We start from the raw sequence: 17689 nt of genomic DNA, 5'->3' as shown, positions 1-17689 counted from the left end.
GCTTAGCACTGATGATGCTACCTAGTTTGGTAATGAAACGTCTGCAAGAAAACCACCAAGCTCAGAAGCACCAAGGCCCTACAGTACTTTTCCACCTCCTCCTCCTCCTCCTCCTCCTCCTCCTCCTCCTCCTCCTCCTCCTCCTCCTCCTCCACTCCCTCCTAGCACTGATGAAGTTTAGTTGGGTAATGAAACATCAAGCACCCTATACTTCTCCTCCTCCTCCTCTTCCTCCTCCTCCTCCTCCTCCTCCTGATGATGTTACCTAGGTTGATAATCAAACATCTGCAAGAAAATAACCAAGATTAGAGAGCACCAAGGACTCCATCCATCTCCTCCTCCTCTTCCTCTTCTCTGCCAATCCTACTCCCTTCTAGTTCTAAAGATGTTACCTACTAACATCTGCAAGGAAACCACCAAGCTTAGACAGCACCAAGGCCCTACAGTTCTACTCCTCCTCCTCCTTCTCCACAAACCCCTCTCCCTCCTAGCACCGATGATGTTTAGTTGGGTAATGACACATCAAGCACCCCATACTTTTCCCCCTCCTCATCCCTCCACAAGCCCTCTTCCCTTCTACCACTGCTGGTGTTACCTAGGTTGGTCATCAAACATCTGCAAGAAAATAACCGAGATTAGACAGCACCGAGGGCTGTGTACACCTCCTCCTCTTCCTCTTCTCTGCCAATCCTACTCCCTTCTCGTTCTAAAGATGTTACCTAGTTGGGTAATAAAACATCTGCAAGAAAACCACCAAGCTCAGAGAGCACCAAGGACCCCACAGTCGCTCTCATTCCTACACAGTGTGGTGGTAAGGATGGAAGTCTACCATGCTTGCAAGAACCTTAAGGTCGGAGAACACTCAGCTGAGTTGAGGCCCGCTTGCCTTTCCACCGGGCCTGACACCTCCTTTCTCTTCTTCCAGATACTAACGTGGGCTTGTTCCTGGCCTATCAGAAACAAACCGCCTTGTACCATGATGAGTTACTGGAGAAACTGAGGAAGATGAACGAGACTTTTGGGCTGGTCCTTCAAACCATGGAGAAGATGGAGACCAAGGTGGAAGGGCGTTTACAACACATCCAAAGATTCATAACCTGGGCAGGTAAGGTTACCTGTGAGCAACAGGCCTGCAATCAGTTGAAAAGAGGCACAGAAACCACAGGATATGTCATAGAAGACAACATGGCCGCTACCACGGGCACAACTGAAGCTCCGCCTGGGTTTATGTGTGTGGTGACAACCTCACTGAAAGGAAAGTTATCTTATTGTTACTTATTAATTAATATGTAATCTACAAGAGATAAGGAATACTTGCCAATTATTATTTATTATTGTTTGTGTTAAGCCTGAATTCCCCAACGAGTGTTAAGGAAAACAAACTAAACAGAATGTGTAGCGTAGGCAGATAGGCAGACAGGTAAATGTGTGAGATAAGTTTGTATTTTAGTTAACACGCAGTAAAAAACAGATACGCTTGTGCTATCAAAAATATAGTTTATTCCATTAGGAATTATAGCATAGTCAAAATATACGGTCCATTAGTCATGTATCATTTCAGTCAGTCCAGTCGGGGATACTCAATTTGCAAAGTCCGTGTTGAATAGCCAATGTCAGTTCACTTACAATAAATCAGTCCGTATTTTCTCTTCTCTCCGTTGAGAAATAAACACTCCTTTCTCACCTCTGTTCCAGTAAGGAAAAACGCAGTCATCAATCCATCCAGTAATTAGGGATCATTAAGCCAGAGAGAGTGAGCTGCAATTGACTTGCTTCTTTTATGGTGCTTTTACAACCACACCCTTAATTACATTCTTGTAGTTAAAGTTACACACACTTTAACCAACAAACCATGATAACTTATTTATTATTTTTTACCCAAACCAGTTAGAGTAAACAATGTTATCCCTAACAGTTTATTATGAAATACCCAATCTATTATTGAATGTAATAGAAAGAAATAGGTATAGCGTTCTATTTACACATTTTTTTATTTCTGTATAATTGTATGTTTGTGTTTTTTCTATTTTTTTTGTAAATAAAATATATTTTAAAATTTGAAAAAAAAAAAAAAGGAAAGTTATCTCTCTCCTACATCATTTTTTCCCCCTCCACCTTAGCAACTTGGAGGTGTTTGGATTTTAACTCCCAAAATTTCCTCAGCTGCCATGGAGGGGAAATCACTGATCTACAATTTTGGTTGGTTTGCTGAAAATCCGCCTTGGATTCAAAAACAAAAGAGTTGAATTAATAAGGGAAGTTAGACCCCCCGCCAAAAAAAATGCTTTATAATCCAACATTGTTCAAATATTCTCAAAGGAACAAGAAGGAATACATCATCACCAAACCATCTTTCCAGATTCTAAGGTTCCATGAAAAAAAAGGCCCGTGTACAATGTGGACAAACACACAAGCCGTTTGTAGCTAGCTACACTGCACACAGATACCCTGGTGTAGTGTAAACTACTCTAGCTATATTACACAGCACTAGCACAGATAACGTTGCCAAATTTGCTAATGTTTACAAGAAAACGATCTAGCTCAGAGAACACCAAGGACCCACAGCTGTTGTGGTTGTCCTCCTCTTTGCAAACCCTAACCCCTTTCAGCACTGATGATGTTACCTAGTAGGGTCATGAAACGTCTGCAGGAAAACCACCAAACTCAAAGAGAACCAGGGACTCGTGCTCCTTCCCCCTTTCCTCCTTGTCCTCCTCCTCTTCCTCCTCCTCCTTTTGCAAATCCTACCCCTTGCGAACACTGATGATGTTACCTAGTTCGGTAATGAAATGTCTGCCGAAAAACAACCAAACTCCATGAGAATGAGAGACTCCACAATCCTCTTCCTCCTCCTCCTCCCCCTTTCCTCCTTGTCCTCCTCCTCTTCCTCCTCCTCCTTTTGCAAATCCTACCCCCTTCGAACACTGATGATGTTACCTAGTTCGGTAATGAAACATCTGTAGGAAAACAGCCAAGCTCAGAAAGCACCAGGGACTCCACAGTTCTCCTCCTCCTCCTCCTCCTCCTCCTCCTCCTCCTCCTCCTCCTCCTCCTCCTCCTCCTCCTCCTCCTCCTCTTCTTTGCAAACCATACCCCCTTCGAGCACTGATGATGTTACCTAGTAGGGTCATGAAACGTCTGCAAGCAAAAAACCACGAGAACGAAGAGGCTTTGCAGGTGGGGAAATATTATTTAAGACCTTCTCAATCCTGCTGGCTTAGTTTCCTGACCTCCCAAAGTTTATGTGTGGCTCTGAGATACTACACCAAAACCCCACACGGCAACCCCTGATGAAAAAAAAACACGTTGTGTGTCTCCTGTGTTTTGCAGGGTTCAGCTTGAGCGCTGTCTGTACCTGTCTCCTGCACCTGGTCTACTTCCTCCTGGCTGCCCTCCTCATGACTTTCCTGCAGGTCCCTGGGGCCTCCCGTGCCTTTCTGCTGGTCGTGGTGGTGGCGAACGCCCTCTCGGAGCTCCACCACACTGTCTCCTTGGGGTTCAAGTCACTCACCAGCCTCTTGGCGTTGTCCGTGGCAGGCAAGTTGGCAGGGTTTCGAGACAGGGTTGGTTTGGTTTCGGCCTAGCCCAGGGGTGGCTAACCTTTTTGGGATCCTGTTAATCAATCTTTGCTGGGCTCTTGGGCTTGAGCCAAGAGTTTGGCAGTGGGGCATACCTGGTTACGTCTTCCAGAGACCTCAGGTGAGTGGGTGGGAAATTGATCTGATGTTCTCAGAGCAGTTAAAGCCCCCGTGCTAGGTTTTCATCCATGGTTGACTGTGGGTTTACAGACTCAACATTTTAAGAAGGCTAATAAATCAGTGTTAGATTTCTTTAGCTATCTACATAGACACATTTGATTTTTTTAATTATATTTTTTTAAAAAAATCTGGCCTCGATTGTTTTTATAAATAACTCAAGGCTGCAAACATATTTAATACTCCTCCCTATTTTCCCCACAACGATGATAACAACCTTGTTAAGGTGGGCTGGGCTTTAAGAGAGGGAGACTGGTCCAAAGTCACCCAGTTGGACTTCATGGCTAAGGCCGAATTAGAACTCACAGTCACCTGGTGAATGGCCTGAGGTCACCCAGCCAATTTTCATGTTTAAGGTTGGTCTAGAATTCACTGTCTCCAGGTGATTGGCCCAAAGTCACCCAGTTGATTTTGTGCCTAAGGCAGGACTAGAACTCACCGTCTCCTGGTGATTGGCCCAAAGTCACCCAGTTGATTTTGTGCCTAAGGCAGGACTAGAACTCCCCGTCTCCTGGTGATTGGCCCAAAGTCACCCAGTTGATTTTGTGCCTAAGGCAGGACTAGAACTCACCGTCTCCTGGTGATTGGCCCAAAGTCACCCAGTTGATTTTGTGCCTAAGGCAGGACTAGAACTCACCGTCTCCTGGTGATTGGCCCAAAGTCACCCAGTTGATTTTGTGCCTAAGCGGGACTAGAACTCCCGTCTCTGGTGATTGGCCCAAAGTCACCCAGTTGATTTTGTGCCTAAGGCGGACTAGAACTCCCGTCTCCTGGTGATTGGCCCAAAGTCACCCAGTTGATTTTGTGCCTAAGGCGGGACTAGAACTCACCGTCTCCTGGTGATTGGCCCAAAGTCACCCAGTTGATTTTGTGCCTAAGGCGGGACTAGAACTCCCCGTCTCCTGGTGATTGGCCCAAAGGCACCCAGCTGGCTTTCATGTCCAAAAGCAGGATTAGAACCAAAAACTAGAAGTTTGAAAAGTGAATTCCAGATGGGCTGGAAATCGAAGGAACAACATTTTTCATGTCCTCCTTCCTTGCAGTCAACCTACTCCTAGAAAGAATCTGCCGCCATGCGCTGAAAGACAGGCAACGGAGACCCCTCCGGGCGCTTCCCCACAAGGCTCCAGAGACCCCCGCTTGCAAAGGGGGGCTTAAGCCAGCCAAGCGCTGCCGAGTTACCTCCACTCCGGATAGGTAGGAAAACGGGAGGCGAGAATGCACCGGTTGTAATTTTCGTAAACTTCTAGAGTTTGTTGCTGAACTGCCTGCTCCGTCGCCCGTATAAGTCAGCCTTAGCATTGGCACTGAAAGAATTCTATGGCCTTGTGGTTGTAACCGTTCAGTTTGCGTCCGACTCTTGGGAGATTTTACAAGCCAGGGCTCTCCATGCTGCCCTGGGAAGGCTGGTTTGTTTCAGTTGTTGGGTGTCCATTAGAGTCCTTGGATATGAGATGGGTGACAAATAAATTTGATTGATAGGATGGATGGATGGATGGATGGATGGATGGATGATGATGGATAGAGATAGAGATAGAGAGAGAGAGAGATAGGTAGAGAGAACAGCTAGATAGGTAGGTAGGTAGATGGATGAGAGAGAGAGAGAGAGAGAGATGATAGGGAGAGAGTTGATATATGATAGGGAGAGAGAGATAAATGATAGAGATAGAGTGATAGAAAGTGATAGACAGAGTGATAGATAAAAGATGGATAGGAAAGACAGATGAGATGGGTAAATGAATGATGGACAGATAGATGAAATAAGAGATACATAGATTAGATAGATAGAATTTTTTTATATATATGTTTATTTTTGTTTTGTTGTTTTCTCCCTTTAATAGTTTTTATTTTCCTTCTTCATTCCCTCCCCCCCCCCCACCCACCCCCCTCCACCCCCCCCCAATTCCAACCCCCCCCCTCCCTTAAACAAAACCCCAATAAACCCAACCCCCCAAAAAACTTCAAAACCCAAAAAAAATAAAAAAAAATAACAATAATAAATATTATTAATATATATAAATATAAATATAAATTTATTTTTTTTTTTTATAATTTTTTTTTTTTTTTTTTTTTTTTTTTTTTTTTTTTTTTTTTTCACTCCCTTTTCCCTTCTTTTTCTCTTTCCCCCCTTTTTTTTTTTTTTTTTTTTTTTTTTTTTTTTTTTTTTTTTTTTTTTTTTTTTTTTTTTTTTTTTTTTCTTTTTTTTTTTTTTTTTTTTTTTTTTTTTTTTTTTTTTACACACACACCATCCTCCCCCCCCCCCCCCACACACACACATAGATATAGATGATATAGATAGATGAAAGGCATAGACAGACTAAATAAATGATTCATAGATTATACAAATAGACAGCTAAATAGAAATGAATGGATGATAGATAGATGGATAGATAGATGATAGCTAAATGATATGATAGATAGATAGATGATAGATAGATAGATAGATAGATAGATAGATAGATAGATAATAGATAATAGATAATAGATTCAGTTCTTTTTCAGAAGAAGCTTCTTAGATGAGGAAAACACCTTCAAGGAAAAACAAAGTCCTGTTGTCTTTTGAAAAAGCATCTTTGGGACAATTCTACTGCAAGCTTCTGAAAAATTGGTCTGCCACTTAAAACGATGGGTGATATTTTCCAAGCTGCTTGCAAAAATCCTGGAAATGCAGCAACCGAAACCCGTTCTTAGTTCCCCTTTGTCTTTGTTCCTCTTTGCAGAGAAGATGAGGTGGGCCTCCTGGATGAACTGGAGAAGCTGGAAGAGGTGAGCTACCTGTCAGGTGAGCAAGTCTGCTGGGATGGAGGTGCGGACTGAGGGTCTTTAGGGGGTTGGGGTGGGGTAGGGGGGGGGCTGAGAGGTGCTCTCAGGACAGTTGTGACCAGCAAGTTAGCCGCAAAGGTTTGACATGCAAAATGGCATTTTAGTGATTCGTGCAGAACTATTGTTACTTTCATAGAGCTGGTGGTGGCTTAGTGGTTAGAATGCAGTATTGCAGGCTAATTCTGCCTATTGGCAGGAGTTCGATCCTTGATTTGATTTGATTTGATTTATTTGATTTGTCAATCGCTTACAAGATAATAGGTATAAGTATAAACATATTTATGAATACATGAAATGGGTACATATAAGAAAAATAAAAGAAACAATAGGACAGGGACGGTAGGCATGTTGGTGCGCTTATGCACGCCCCTTACAGACCTCTTAGGAAAGGGGTGAGGTCAATAGTAGATAGTTTAAGGTTAAAGTTTTTGGGGTTTGGGGAAGAAACCACAGAGTCAGGTAGAGTATTCCAGACATTGACCACTCTGTTGCTGAAGTCACATTTCCTGCAATCAAGTTTGGTTCGGTTAACCTTGAGTTTGTATCTATTGTGTGCTCTTGTGTTGTTATGGTTGAAGCTGAAGTATTCATTGACAGGTAAGTATGTATGATTTTATATACCATACTTAGATCAAACCGAAGACGGTGTAATTCAAGGTTTTCTAGGTCTAGAATTTCAAGTCTGGTGGCATAAGGTATTCTACAACGAGTAGAGGAGTGGAGAACTCTTCTTGTGAAATATTTCTGGACTTTCTCAATTGTGCTAATATCAGATACGTAATGAGGGTTCCAGACTGATGAGCTGTATTCGAGTATTGGTCTAGCAAACGTTTTGTATGCTCTAGTTAGTAGTGTGATATTACCAGAGAAAAAGCTACGTAGGATTAGGTTAACTTAATGCCTTTTTGGCTATGTAGTTACAGTGGGCTCTAGCACTTAGATCATTTGAGATGAGTACTCCAAGATCCTTGACAGAGTTTGGATCATCAACAAGGTCTTGACTATTCAGCTTGTATTTTATTTTCTGATTTTCTTTGCCAATATGTAAGACAGAGCATTTATTTGTTGAGATTTGAAGTTGCCATTTGTTTGACCATTCTGATGCATAGTCAAAGTCTTTTTGAAGGGTAGCAGTATTGTCTGTGGTGTTGAATAGCATTACATCATCAGCGAAAAGAACGCAATTGCTCTTAATATGATCACAGAGGTCATTTATGTAGAGTATGAAGAGAGTTGGTCCTAGAACACTGCCTTGGAGGACACCACTATTGACAGGTACAGAATTTGATAGGACACTCCCAATTTTGACCATTTGTTGTCTGTTTGACAGGAATGCTTCTATCCAGTTATGCAGTTGTCCAGATATACCATAAGATTTTAGTTTTAGGAGTAGTTTGTCGTGTACCACTGAATCAAAGGCTTTACAGAAGTCTATGTAGATTGCGTCTATTGTTTTGCCCTGATCGAGTTGTGTAATCCATATGTTTTTGCAGTGTAAGAGTTGCAAATTACAGGATAGTTTTTTCCTGAAACCAAATTGTTTACTAGAGAGTAGCTTGTTTGTCTCTAAGTGGAGGATAATGAATTGGTTAATAATTGATTCCATGACTTTACAGGTGACGCAGCATATGGAGATTGGTCTGTAATTTTCAACTAGGCTGGGGTCTCCCTTTTTGAAGATGGGGATGACTGTGGCTTGTGACCATAGGTTAGGCAAGGAGCTGGTCCTGAAAGATTTTTCAAAGATTATGCTTAGAGGTTTGGCTATGGCAGTGGATAGCATTTTTAAGAAGTAGGCACATATTCCGTCCGGTCCAATAGATAGAGATGGTTTTAGATTGCGTAGTGCTTTTTCAACACTGTCTTCTGTAAAATCAATATGTATTAGATCATTGTAGTTGTCTGTGGTTTGACTAGGAAGTACTGGGCTTGATCCATTGCTGTTTACAAATACTGAGCCAAAGAATGTGTTAAAGATGTTGGCTTTAATGGTGTTGTCGTTGCAATCTTTACCATCAGGTCCTATCAAGGGAGGGATGGACCTTGAGTCTTTTAGTTTGTTGTTTACAAAATTGTAAAAAGCACGGGTGGAATTGGTGCTTAGAAGGTTTTCCTCTTGTTTAATGTGATAATTGGTGCATTCGGTCTTTATCTGGTGGCATAAATTTTTGTATTGGCTTTTGAAATTGGCAATGTGACCAGATTTGTTTTTCCGCCAGAATGATCTCTTTTTGGATTGAAGTTTCCTTATTGTTATGGGTAATCTGCTTTTTTGTTTTGTTTTGGGAGTTGTTGTTGGAACATATAGTTTGATGACTCTTTTGACTTCAAGTAAAAATATGTTGTAATGGTCTTCAACAGTATTGCATCCAGCGAATAGAGATTGCCAATCAAGGGATGAGAGATTGTTGTCTATAAGATCATAGTTGCCTTTCTTGAAGTTATAATTGGGGATTACGTCATTGTGATGATTTTTGTGTGGGCGTGTGTTGAGACAAAAGTCAATCATATTGTGGTCACTGCTGGAAAAGGGTTCTTTAGTTTGTATTCCGTAAATTAAATTCAAACTATTGCAGAAGATGAGATCGAGGCAGTTGTTTAGTCTAGTGTTGTTGGTTACTAGTTGTTCCAGTCCCAGATTTGTAACAGCATTGTAGAAGATTGTGTGTATGGGTTCAGTTGTACATTCATTTAGGGTCCAGTCAATATGAGGTAGATTGAAATCTCCAAGAAAGATAAAAGCATGTGGGCAGGATGCTGCCCATGTTCGTAGTGTATTTAGCTTGTTTATATGTTCGATGTCATAATCAGGGGCTCTGTAACATAGTAAGAATCGAATTGTGATATTTAAGGATAGTTCACAGATGATGGTCTCAGGAAGAGCAAGCTCCTGGGTAACTTGGATGTGTTTTAGATGTAAGGACTTTTTATAGAAGATAGCTACACCACCTCCTCTACGGATTTCACGATCTGATCGGTAAACATGATAGTCTCTTACTGATGGGCTTACTCTTATTTGATCCTGATGGGCTCAAGGTCGACTCAGCCTTCCGTCCTTCCCCAGGTGGGTAAAATGAGGACCCAGATGGTTGGGGGCAAGAGACTTTGAAGCTGTGTATAAGATTTATTGCTAGGTTTGAAGGAAGGGAAGGGAAGGGAAGGGAAAGGAAGGAAAGTTGGAAAGAAAGGAAGGAAGGAAAGAAGGAAAGAAAAGAAGGAAAGAAAGGAAGGAAGGAAGGTCCATTTTTCACCATCGTAGCTTCTCAACAGGATCACTTGATCAAAATTCCGACGCTTGGCAACTGACTCATATGTATGACGGTTGCAGCGTCCCGGGATGAACCGATCCCCTTTTGCGACCCTTGGGCAAGCAAAGTCCTTGGGGAGGCCAGATTCACTTTACAACCAGGTGACTAACTGATGTTACCTAGCTGGGTAATGAAACGTCTGCAACAAAAACCACCCAACTCAGAGAGCCGCAAGGACCCCACAGTTCTCCTCCTCCTCCTCCTCTCCGCACACCCCTCTCCCTCTAGCACGGATGACGTTACCGAACTGGGTAATGAAACGTCTGCAAGAAACTCGTTCGGTTCCTGGAACGCCAAGGAAAAGAATCCCCCCTCCGTTTGTCTTTTGCAGATGGGTTCCCACTGAAAAAAGACGACCTGCCCAAAGACGGGCACCTCCTTACTTCCACCCAGGGAAGCGGACAGGAGACCAGAGCACCCGGCCTCTCCTCCCCTGGCTCGGCTTTGCGCCGTCTGAATTTGAGCCGTGGCAACAAACCAGAGGTAACCCAGCGGTTGGAGCATGGAGCGTCTGAGAAGGGTCGCTCTTCATTGAGGTTTTTTTGGGGGGGATGCAGGCCAGGTTCTCAGGCGTCGTGGTGCTAAAAAAGAAGTCATCCCAATTGGGATGACTTTACAATGCAGCCCGAGGGATATCTCTTGTGTGTGGGGTTTTTGTCAAGCCCAGCAACCAAATCCAAGCGGGTAGATCCGTTCTATTTTATTGTTAAGGTCACAGGAACAAAATCTTGCAAATCTGAAAAAGATTGCGCTTGCAAAAGCTAAAGTCACCTTAGACACAGCTCCATGGAAACGCTCCATCATCCAAAGATGTTGTCCCAAAGATGTTTTTTTTTTCCCCCAAAAAGGCAACTGGACTTTCTTGGGTTTGCGTTTTGCTTCTCCTCCAAAAAGCTGAAGAAGAACCAAAGAAGCTCCTTGGATGAGAAGCGACATGTTTCCAAGGGAAAAAGTCGATGAAAGCCCTTTTGGAAAAGCAAGAGCTGCGGTGGCCCAGTGGCAAGAATGCCGTATTGCAGGCTGACTCTGCCCACGGCCAGCAGTTCGATCCTGACTGGCTCGAGGTTGACTCAACCTTCCGTCCTTCCAAGGTGGATAAAACGAGGAGCCAGTTTGTTGAGAGCAAGAGGCTGGCTTTGTAAACCGCTTAGAGAGGGCTGGAAAGCGGTATATAAGTCTTAAGTGCTATTGCAAGGAAGGAAGGAAGATGGATGAATATTGGAGAGAGGGAGGGATGGGAAGAGAGGAAAAGGAGGGAGGGAGAATAGGAAGGAGGAAAAGGAAAGGAAGGAAGGAAGATGGATGAATATTGGAGGGAGGGAGGGATGGGAAGAGAGAAAGAGGGAGGGAGAGAAGGAAGGAAGGAAGGAAGATGGATGAATATTGGAGGGAGGGAGGGATGGGAAGAGAGAAAGAGGGAGGGAGAGAAGGAAGAGAAGGAAGGAAGGAAGGAAGATGGATGAATATTGGAGGGAGGGAGGGATGGGAAGAGAGGAAAAGGAGGGAGGGAGAATAGCATGGAAGAAAAGGAAGGAAGGAAGGAAGATGGATGAATATTGGAGGGAGGGGAGGGATGGGAAGAGAAAGAGGGAGGGAGAGAAGGAAGGGAAGGAAGGAAGATGGATGAATATTGGAGAGAGGGAGGGATGGGAAGAGAGAAAGAGGGAGGGAGTGAAGGAAGGAAGGGAAAGAAGGAAGATGGATGAATATTGGAGGGAGGGAGGGATGGGAAGAGAAAGGGAGGGAGAGAAGGAAGGGAAGGAAGGAAGATGGATGAATATTGGAGGGAGGAGGGATGGGAAGAGAGAAAGAGGGAGGGAGAGAAGGAAGGGAAAGAAGGAAGATGGATGAATATTGGAGGGCAGAGGGATGGGAAGAGAGGAAAAGGAGGGAGGGAGAATAGGAAGGAGGAAAAGGAAAGGAAGGAAGGAAGATGGATGAATATTGGAGAGAGGGAGGGATGGGAAGAGAGGAAAAGGAAGGAGGGAGAATAGGAAGGAGGAAAAGGAAAGGAAGGAAGGAAGATGGATGAATATTGGAGGGAGGGAGGGATGGGAAGAGAGAAAGAGGGAGGGAGTGAAGGAAGGAAGGGAAAGAAGGAAGATGGATGAATATTGGAGGGAGGGAGGGATGGGAAGAGAGGAAAAGGAGGGAGGGAGAATAGGAAGGGGGAAAAGGAAAGGAAGGAAGGAAGATGGATGAATATTGGAGAGAGGGAGGGATGGGAAGAGAGGAAAAGGAGGGAGGGAGAATAGGAAGGAGGAAAAGGAAAGATAGGAAGGAAGATGGATGAATATTGGAGGGAGGGAGGGTTGGGAAGAGAGAAAGAGGGAGGGAGAGAAGGAAGGGAAGGAAGGAAGGAAGATGGATGAATATTGGAGAGAGGGAGGGATGGGAAGAGAGAAAGAGGGAGGGAGAGAAGGAAGGGAAGGAAGGAAGGAAGGAAGATGGATGAATATTGGAGAGAGGGAGGGATGGGAAGAGAGGAAAAGGAGGGAGGGAGAATAGCATGGAAGAAAAGGGAAGGAAGGAAGGAAGATGGATGAATATTGGAGGGAGGGAGGGATGGGAAGAGAAAGAGGGAGGGAGAGAAGGAAGGGAAGGAAGGAAGATGGATGAATATTGGAGAGAGGGAGGGATGGGAAGAGAGAAAGAGGGAGGGAGTGAAGGAAGGAAGGGAAAGAAGGAAGATGGATGAATATTGGAGGGAGGGAGGGATGGGAAGAGAGAAAGAGGGAGGGAGAGAAGGAAGGAAGGAAGGAGGGAGGGAAGGAAGGAAGGAGGGAAGGAAGGAAGGAAGGAAGGAAGGAAGGAACCATAGTGGTGCAATAGTTAGAAAGCAGTATTGCAGGCTAATTCTGCCCACTGTCAGCAGTTCGATCCTGACCGGCTCAAGGTTGACTCAGCCTCCCGTCCTTCCGAGGTGGATAAAATGAGGACCCAGATTGTTGGGGGCCAGAGGCTGACTCTGTAAAACGCTTAGAGAGGGATGTAAAGCACTGGGAAGCGGTAGATAAGTCTAAGAGGGCTAGTGCTATCTTGGAGACTCACGTGGGCAGCTCATGCTTAAGCCTGCTTGGAGAAGCCCCTGGGAACCAGGCCATCCTATCAAACCAGGGTTCGTGTCCTGGGCTGCTGCCTGTTGCGTGACCCTCCCTGGTGTCCATGGAGCTCAGAGGGGTCTTTCCGTCTTTCAGTGCCCCCTAACCTGCCTCTGCTTCTCTTGAGTTCTGCCCCCCACGGGCCAGTGATAAGCTGAGACGGAGCATGGCATCACGTGTCCTTCTTCATTCCCCAACAGGCCACCTTGGAGAAACTATCCAGGCCTCACCTGGGATCAGTGTTCAGCTCATTCACCAACCCACAAGTCTCCTTGGTAAACGATTCCTTGCTCAGCGACGTGTAAGTATGGGAGCAGGCAGTGACCAGTGTGTGAGTCAAAGCAATCTCTCGACCAATGTTCTCTCTGCATCCGTACATCGTATTAAGCCAAGATCGAACACCGTGGTGGCGAATCTATGGCACGTGGGCCACAGGTGGCATGCAGAGCCATTTGTGCGGGCACGCGAGCCCCAGCCAAATGTACCTGCACTGCGCATGCGTGCGCCTCCCAGCTGATTTTGGACCCGTTTGAGGCCATTTTCGCCCTTCTGGAGGTTCGAAGGAAGCCTCTGCAGCCTCGGGAGGCTGAAAAATGGGCCTCTCGGAAATACCGGAAGTGCCAAAACGGGCCCATTTTCAGCCTCCCGGAAACAGCCTTCCCTGCGCTCCAGAGGCCCTCTGGAGGCTGAAAACGGGCACTTCAGGTATTTCCGGAAGGCCCGTTTTTCGGCCTCCTGAGGCTGCAGAGGCTTCCCTCGAACCTCCAGGAAGACGAAAACGGGCTCAAAATCAGCTGGGAGGTGCGCGCATGTGCAGTGCAGGTAAGGGGGCAGGGCGGGGGTGTTGTGTGCGCATGGGCAGGAGGGAGCCGGGGCACATTGCATTCGGCACACCACAACAAAAAGGTTCGCCATCACTGAACTAACAGATAGATGGGCTCACACAGTATACCTGTTTATCCCCATCCTCTTAATCTCCACACGGCTGCATTCCTGTTTGCACGGTAGCTGTTCAACCAGTTTTGTCTAGTGGCTAAGGCACCTGGTGAGAAAGCTGGAGACTGGGAGTTCTAGTTTCACCTTAGGCATGGAAGCCAGCTGGGTGACTTTGGGCCAATCACCAGGAGACTGGGAGTTCTAGTTTCACCTTACTCACAGAAGCCAGCTGGGTGACTTTGGGCCAATCACCAGGAAACTGGGAGTTCTAGTTTCACCTTAGTCACGGAAGCCAGCTGGGTGACTTTGGACTAATCATCCGGAGACAGTGAGTTCTAGTTTCACCTTAGGCATGGAAGCCAGCTGGGTGACTTTGGGCCAATCACCAGGAGACTGGGAGTTCTAGTTTCACCTTAGGCATGGAAGCCAGCTGGGTGACTTTGGGCCAATCACCAGGAGACTGGGAGTTCTAGTTTCACCTTAGTCACAGAAGCCAGCTGGGTGACTTTGGGCCAATCACCAGGAGACTGGGAGTTCTAGTTTCACCTTAGTCACAGAAGCCAGCTGGGTGACTTTGGGCTAATCACCAAGAGACAGGGAGTTCTAGTTTCGCCTTAGGCATGAAAGGCAGCTGGGTGACTTTGGGAAGACTTTGAGAAATCAAGCTAATGCTTGCTTAATTCCTGAGCAGATACCCAGGTGCAATTCTCACGTCCCATTTTTCTCCACTGCAGGTCCAGCTGCTCAGCTTCTCCTAGGCCTTTCTGCCAAGGGGTCACCAGGAGTGGTCACCCATGCCGGAAAAAAGCCCTCACCGACCACCTCTTCTGCCACTTACACGTGGCCGGACAGAGCCACCTGGCTTGATCCAGCAAGGATCTCTGCCTTTCCTACTTGTTGGAATTCTGGTGGACTCAAAAGCTTAAGGGCTTCCAGGCCAAGACCCAAAGCCCATTTTCAGGGGAATAACATCGATCCCTCTTGGTTCAACATTTGTACCCTGCTGAAGAATCTAGTTTCAAATAATGCCCTGATGTATTGGGGTTAAGGACAATGAACATTCTGCTCCAGTTTTTCATGCCTACGTTTAAACTGAAGGCACTTTTCAAAAAGCGACAGTTTTTCTTAAGAGGCGACATGGCAGCTGTCCCATTTAAACATTTAGTTTTAAATGTTTAAAAAACCCTAAACCTAAACCCTTTCCCCCCTTGAAGATATAACTTTCCACTTTTGGATATCCTCCCCCCCACCCCAAAAAAAAAAGAAGAACAGCAGAAAGAAAATCCAAATTCAAGTCTGGTTGGAATCCTGCTCCAATGACAGTTTTAGCTGACGGGGAAATTTTTACCGCTGACCCACCCCAAAAAATGCTTGGCTAACAAGTCTATAGTGCCTTCTTTTTTAAAATTTGATAATTGCTGTGTGTGTGTGTATGCTGAATAAACATGTTTTTTAAAAAATAAATAATAATGCAGCCAAGGCAATAAGCAAAATTTTTTAAAAAAATCTATTCGCCTTCATTCGTGAAACTCGTGTGAAAAATAAAATTACAAATAAAATTCGTGAAAAATAAAATTAAACGGCCACAATTGAAACCCACATTTCCGCTGTCCGGTGAGACGTTTGTGGAGTGAGTTTTGCCCCACTTTACGACCTTTCTTCCCACTGTCGTTAAGTGAATCACTGCGGTTAAATTAATACAGCCCTTGACGTATGGACCCCAATTGAGCCCAGAATTTAAAATTGCTAAGAGACATTTGTTAAGTGAATTTTGGTCCCATTTAATGACCTTTTGTTCTGTCTTACCTGTGATCACGAGGTGAGAGTCCAAATTTCCAAAGGAATATAAATAAACAGGACCAGGAACGACAGAGTTAAATTCCTTTGGCTGGAGAAGTCCTTGGCAGTCTTCCAAAAGCTGCCTGCCAAGTCCGATAACAAGACAAGACCATAAATCAAAGGCAAACGCCACACAGAGAATTTGTCAAAGCTTCTATTCCAAATAAACAAATTGTCCCGGAACGAGTATTCCGAGCTAACACGCCCTCTTTTATTTCCTGAGGGGCGTGTCAGTCTCTCAAGTCAGTCCCTGATTTGACATTTCCTTTTACGTTGCATTTCACGCTTCTGCCTGCGTCTTTGCCTTGCATCAAACCAGCATTCCTCGGCTTGATCCTCAGCCAAGGACTCCGGCACTCTCTCCTGATTAACTGCCGACACCTGAGGCACAACCAGGGAGGAAGGTCCTGGGGAGGAAGGCAATTCCGAATCCTCCAGCAAAGCAGGCTCAAACCTCAGAGCCAAATCCTCCTCTTCCTCATTACTCGAGCCTGTGTCTTCTAACAGAGCAGGCTCAAACCTCCGAGTCACAACACCTTTCTTGCCCCAATGGTTAAGCGATGGTTAGGGAGTGACACGGTTGTTAAGTGAAATCTGGCTTCCCCTTGGATTTTGGTTGTCAGAAGGTCGCAAAAGGGGACCACACAACTCCGGTGTCGGCTAGCTGTCAGGGCTCTGGCAGTTACCCCCATTTCAATCATAAATCTCTAGCTGAATTTCCAAAACTTAAAACATTTATTAGAAGTAAACATGCCGGCGCTTCCTGGGTGTAGACGACTCTGAGACACATCATTCATTGTCACCCTTGACCCTGGTTTTCCCTCCACCCCCTGGGTGTATCATAATTCATATTCTCCAATGGGAAGAATCCATAGCCAAGAGTCATCAATCATGCTCTCCAGTTAGAATTTTGCCCGGCAGAAACTTCAGTCACCTAGTGACTATCTTTGAAAACATTTATGGAATGCGCTTTCGCTTTGCAAACTGCTGCACTGCTTCCCCCCTCCCTTTCTGTTGGCAACTCTGAAAAGACCAGAGAAATATTTTAATGAGTTGACACTCAAGACACTGCAGCTGTCAAAAATGTGAGTCAGCCGTCAAGTGTCTGAAGTTTGATCACATGACCCTGGGGAGGCTGCAACGGTCGTAAGTGAAAAACACCAGTCCTAAGTCACTTTTTTCAGTGCTGTGTTGCAACTTTGACTGGTCACTAAACAAATTGTCTCTATTTTGAATTCAGATCATCTGTACCTTCCTTGTAGGACTTCAGTGCTACCTACCAATCGCACATCCAAAGGTCGTTTCAGATTTTCTCTCCCAAGACTGACTCCTCCGAACAGAAAACAGGTAATCGGAGTTGGAAGGGAGCTTATAGGTCATCTAGTCCAACCCTCCGCCCAAGCGGGAGACCCTACACCATTACTGACAAATGGTAGTCCATTCTCTTCTTGAAAGTCTCAAGTGATGGCGCTCCCACAACTTCCGAGGGCAACTTCTGTTCCATTGGTTGATTGTTCTCATTGTCAGAAAGTTTCTCCTTATTTCCAGGTTGAATCTCTCCTTCAGTTTCCACCCATTATTCCTTGTCTGGCCTACAGGTGCTTTAGAAAATAGCTTGACCCCTTCCTCCTCCCTGTGGCAGCCCCTCAAATATTGGAAGACCGCTATCATGTCTCCCCTGGTCCTTCTCTTCACTAGACTAGCCCAGTTCCTGCAACCATTCATTGTATGTTTTAATCTCCAGTCCCCTCATCATCCTGGTTGCTCTTCTCTGCACTTTTTCTAGTGTCTCAACATCTTTTTTATGGTGTAGTGACCAAAACTGGATGCAGTACTCTAGGTGTGGTCTTACTAAGGCTTTATAGAGTGGTATTAGTACCTCCCTTGATCTCGATTGTTTCCCTCTGTTAATGCAACTTAGGATTGC

At 45.1% G+C, this 17689-nt stretch overlaps 1 protein-coding gene across 1 annotated transcript in view; it reads left to right on the top strand.

Annotated features, from left to right (window-relative positions):
• The window catches only part of LOC113425536 (protein brambleberry-like), a 29930-nt gene extending 14535 nt beyond the window's left edge, over window positions 1-15395 (top strand). Inside the window, 10 exon segments of the mRNA XM_087960089.1 lie at window positions 926-1105; window positions 3331-3583; window positions 3656-3699; window positions 4748-4952; window positions 6476-6537; window positions 10218-10380; window positions 10787-10850; window positions 10852-10977; window positions 13188-13288; window positions 14658-15395. Coding sequence (XP_087816215.1) covers window positions 926-1105; window positions 3331-3583; window positions 3656-3699; window positions 4748-4952; window positions 6476-6537; window positions 10218-10380; window positions 10787-10850; window positions 10852-10977; window positions 13188-13288; window positions 14658-14790 — 1331 coding nt within the window. The 3' untranslated portion in view covers window positions 14791-15395.
• The last annotated feature ends 2294 nt before the right edge of the window (window positions 15396-17689 follow it).

This window comes from Notechis scutatus, chromosome 3 (assembly GCF_049901735.1).
Source record: "Notechis scutatus isolate UNSWTSFEM ecotype Mainland chromosome 3, rNotScu1.2, whole genome shotgun sequence".
In the NCBI taxonomy this organism is placed as follows: Eukaryota; Metazoa; Chordata; class Lepidosauria; order Squamata; family Elapidae; genus Notechis; species Notechis scutatus.
This window is presented reverse-complemented; position numbering and strand designations above follow the sequence as displayed.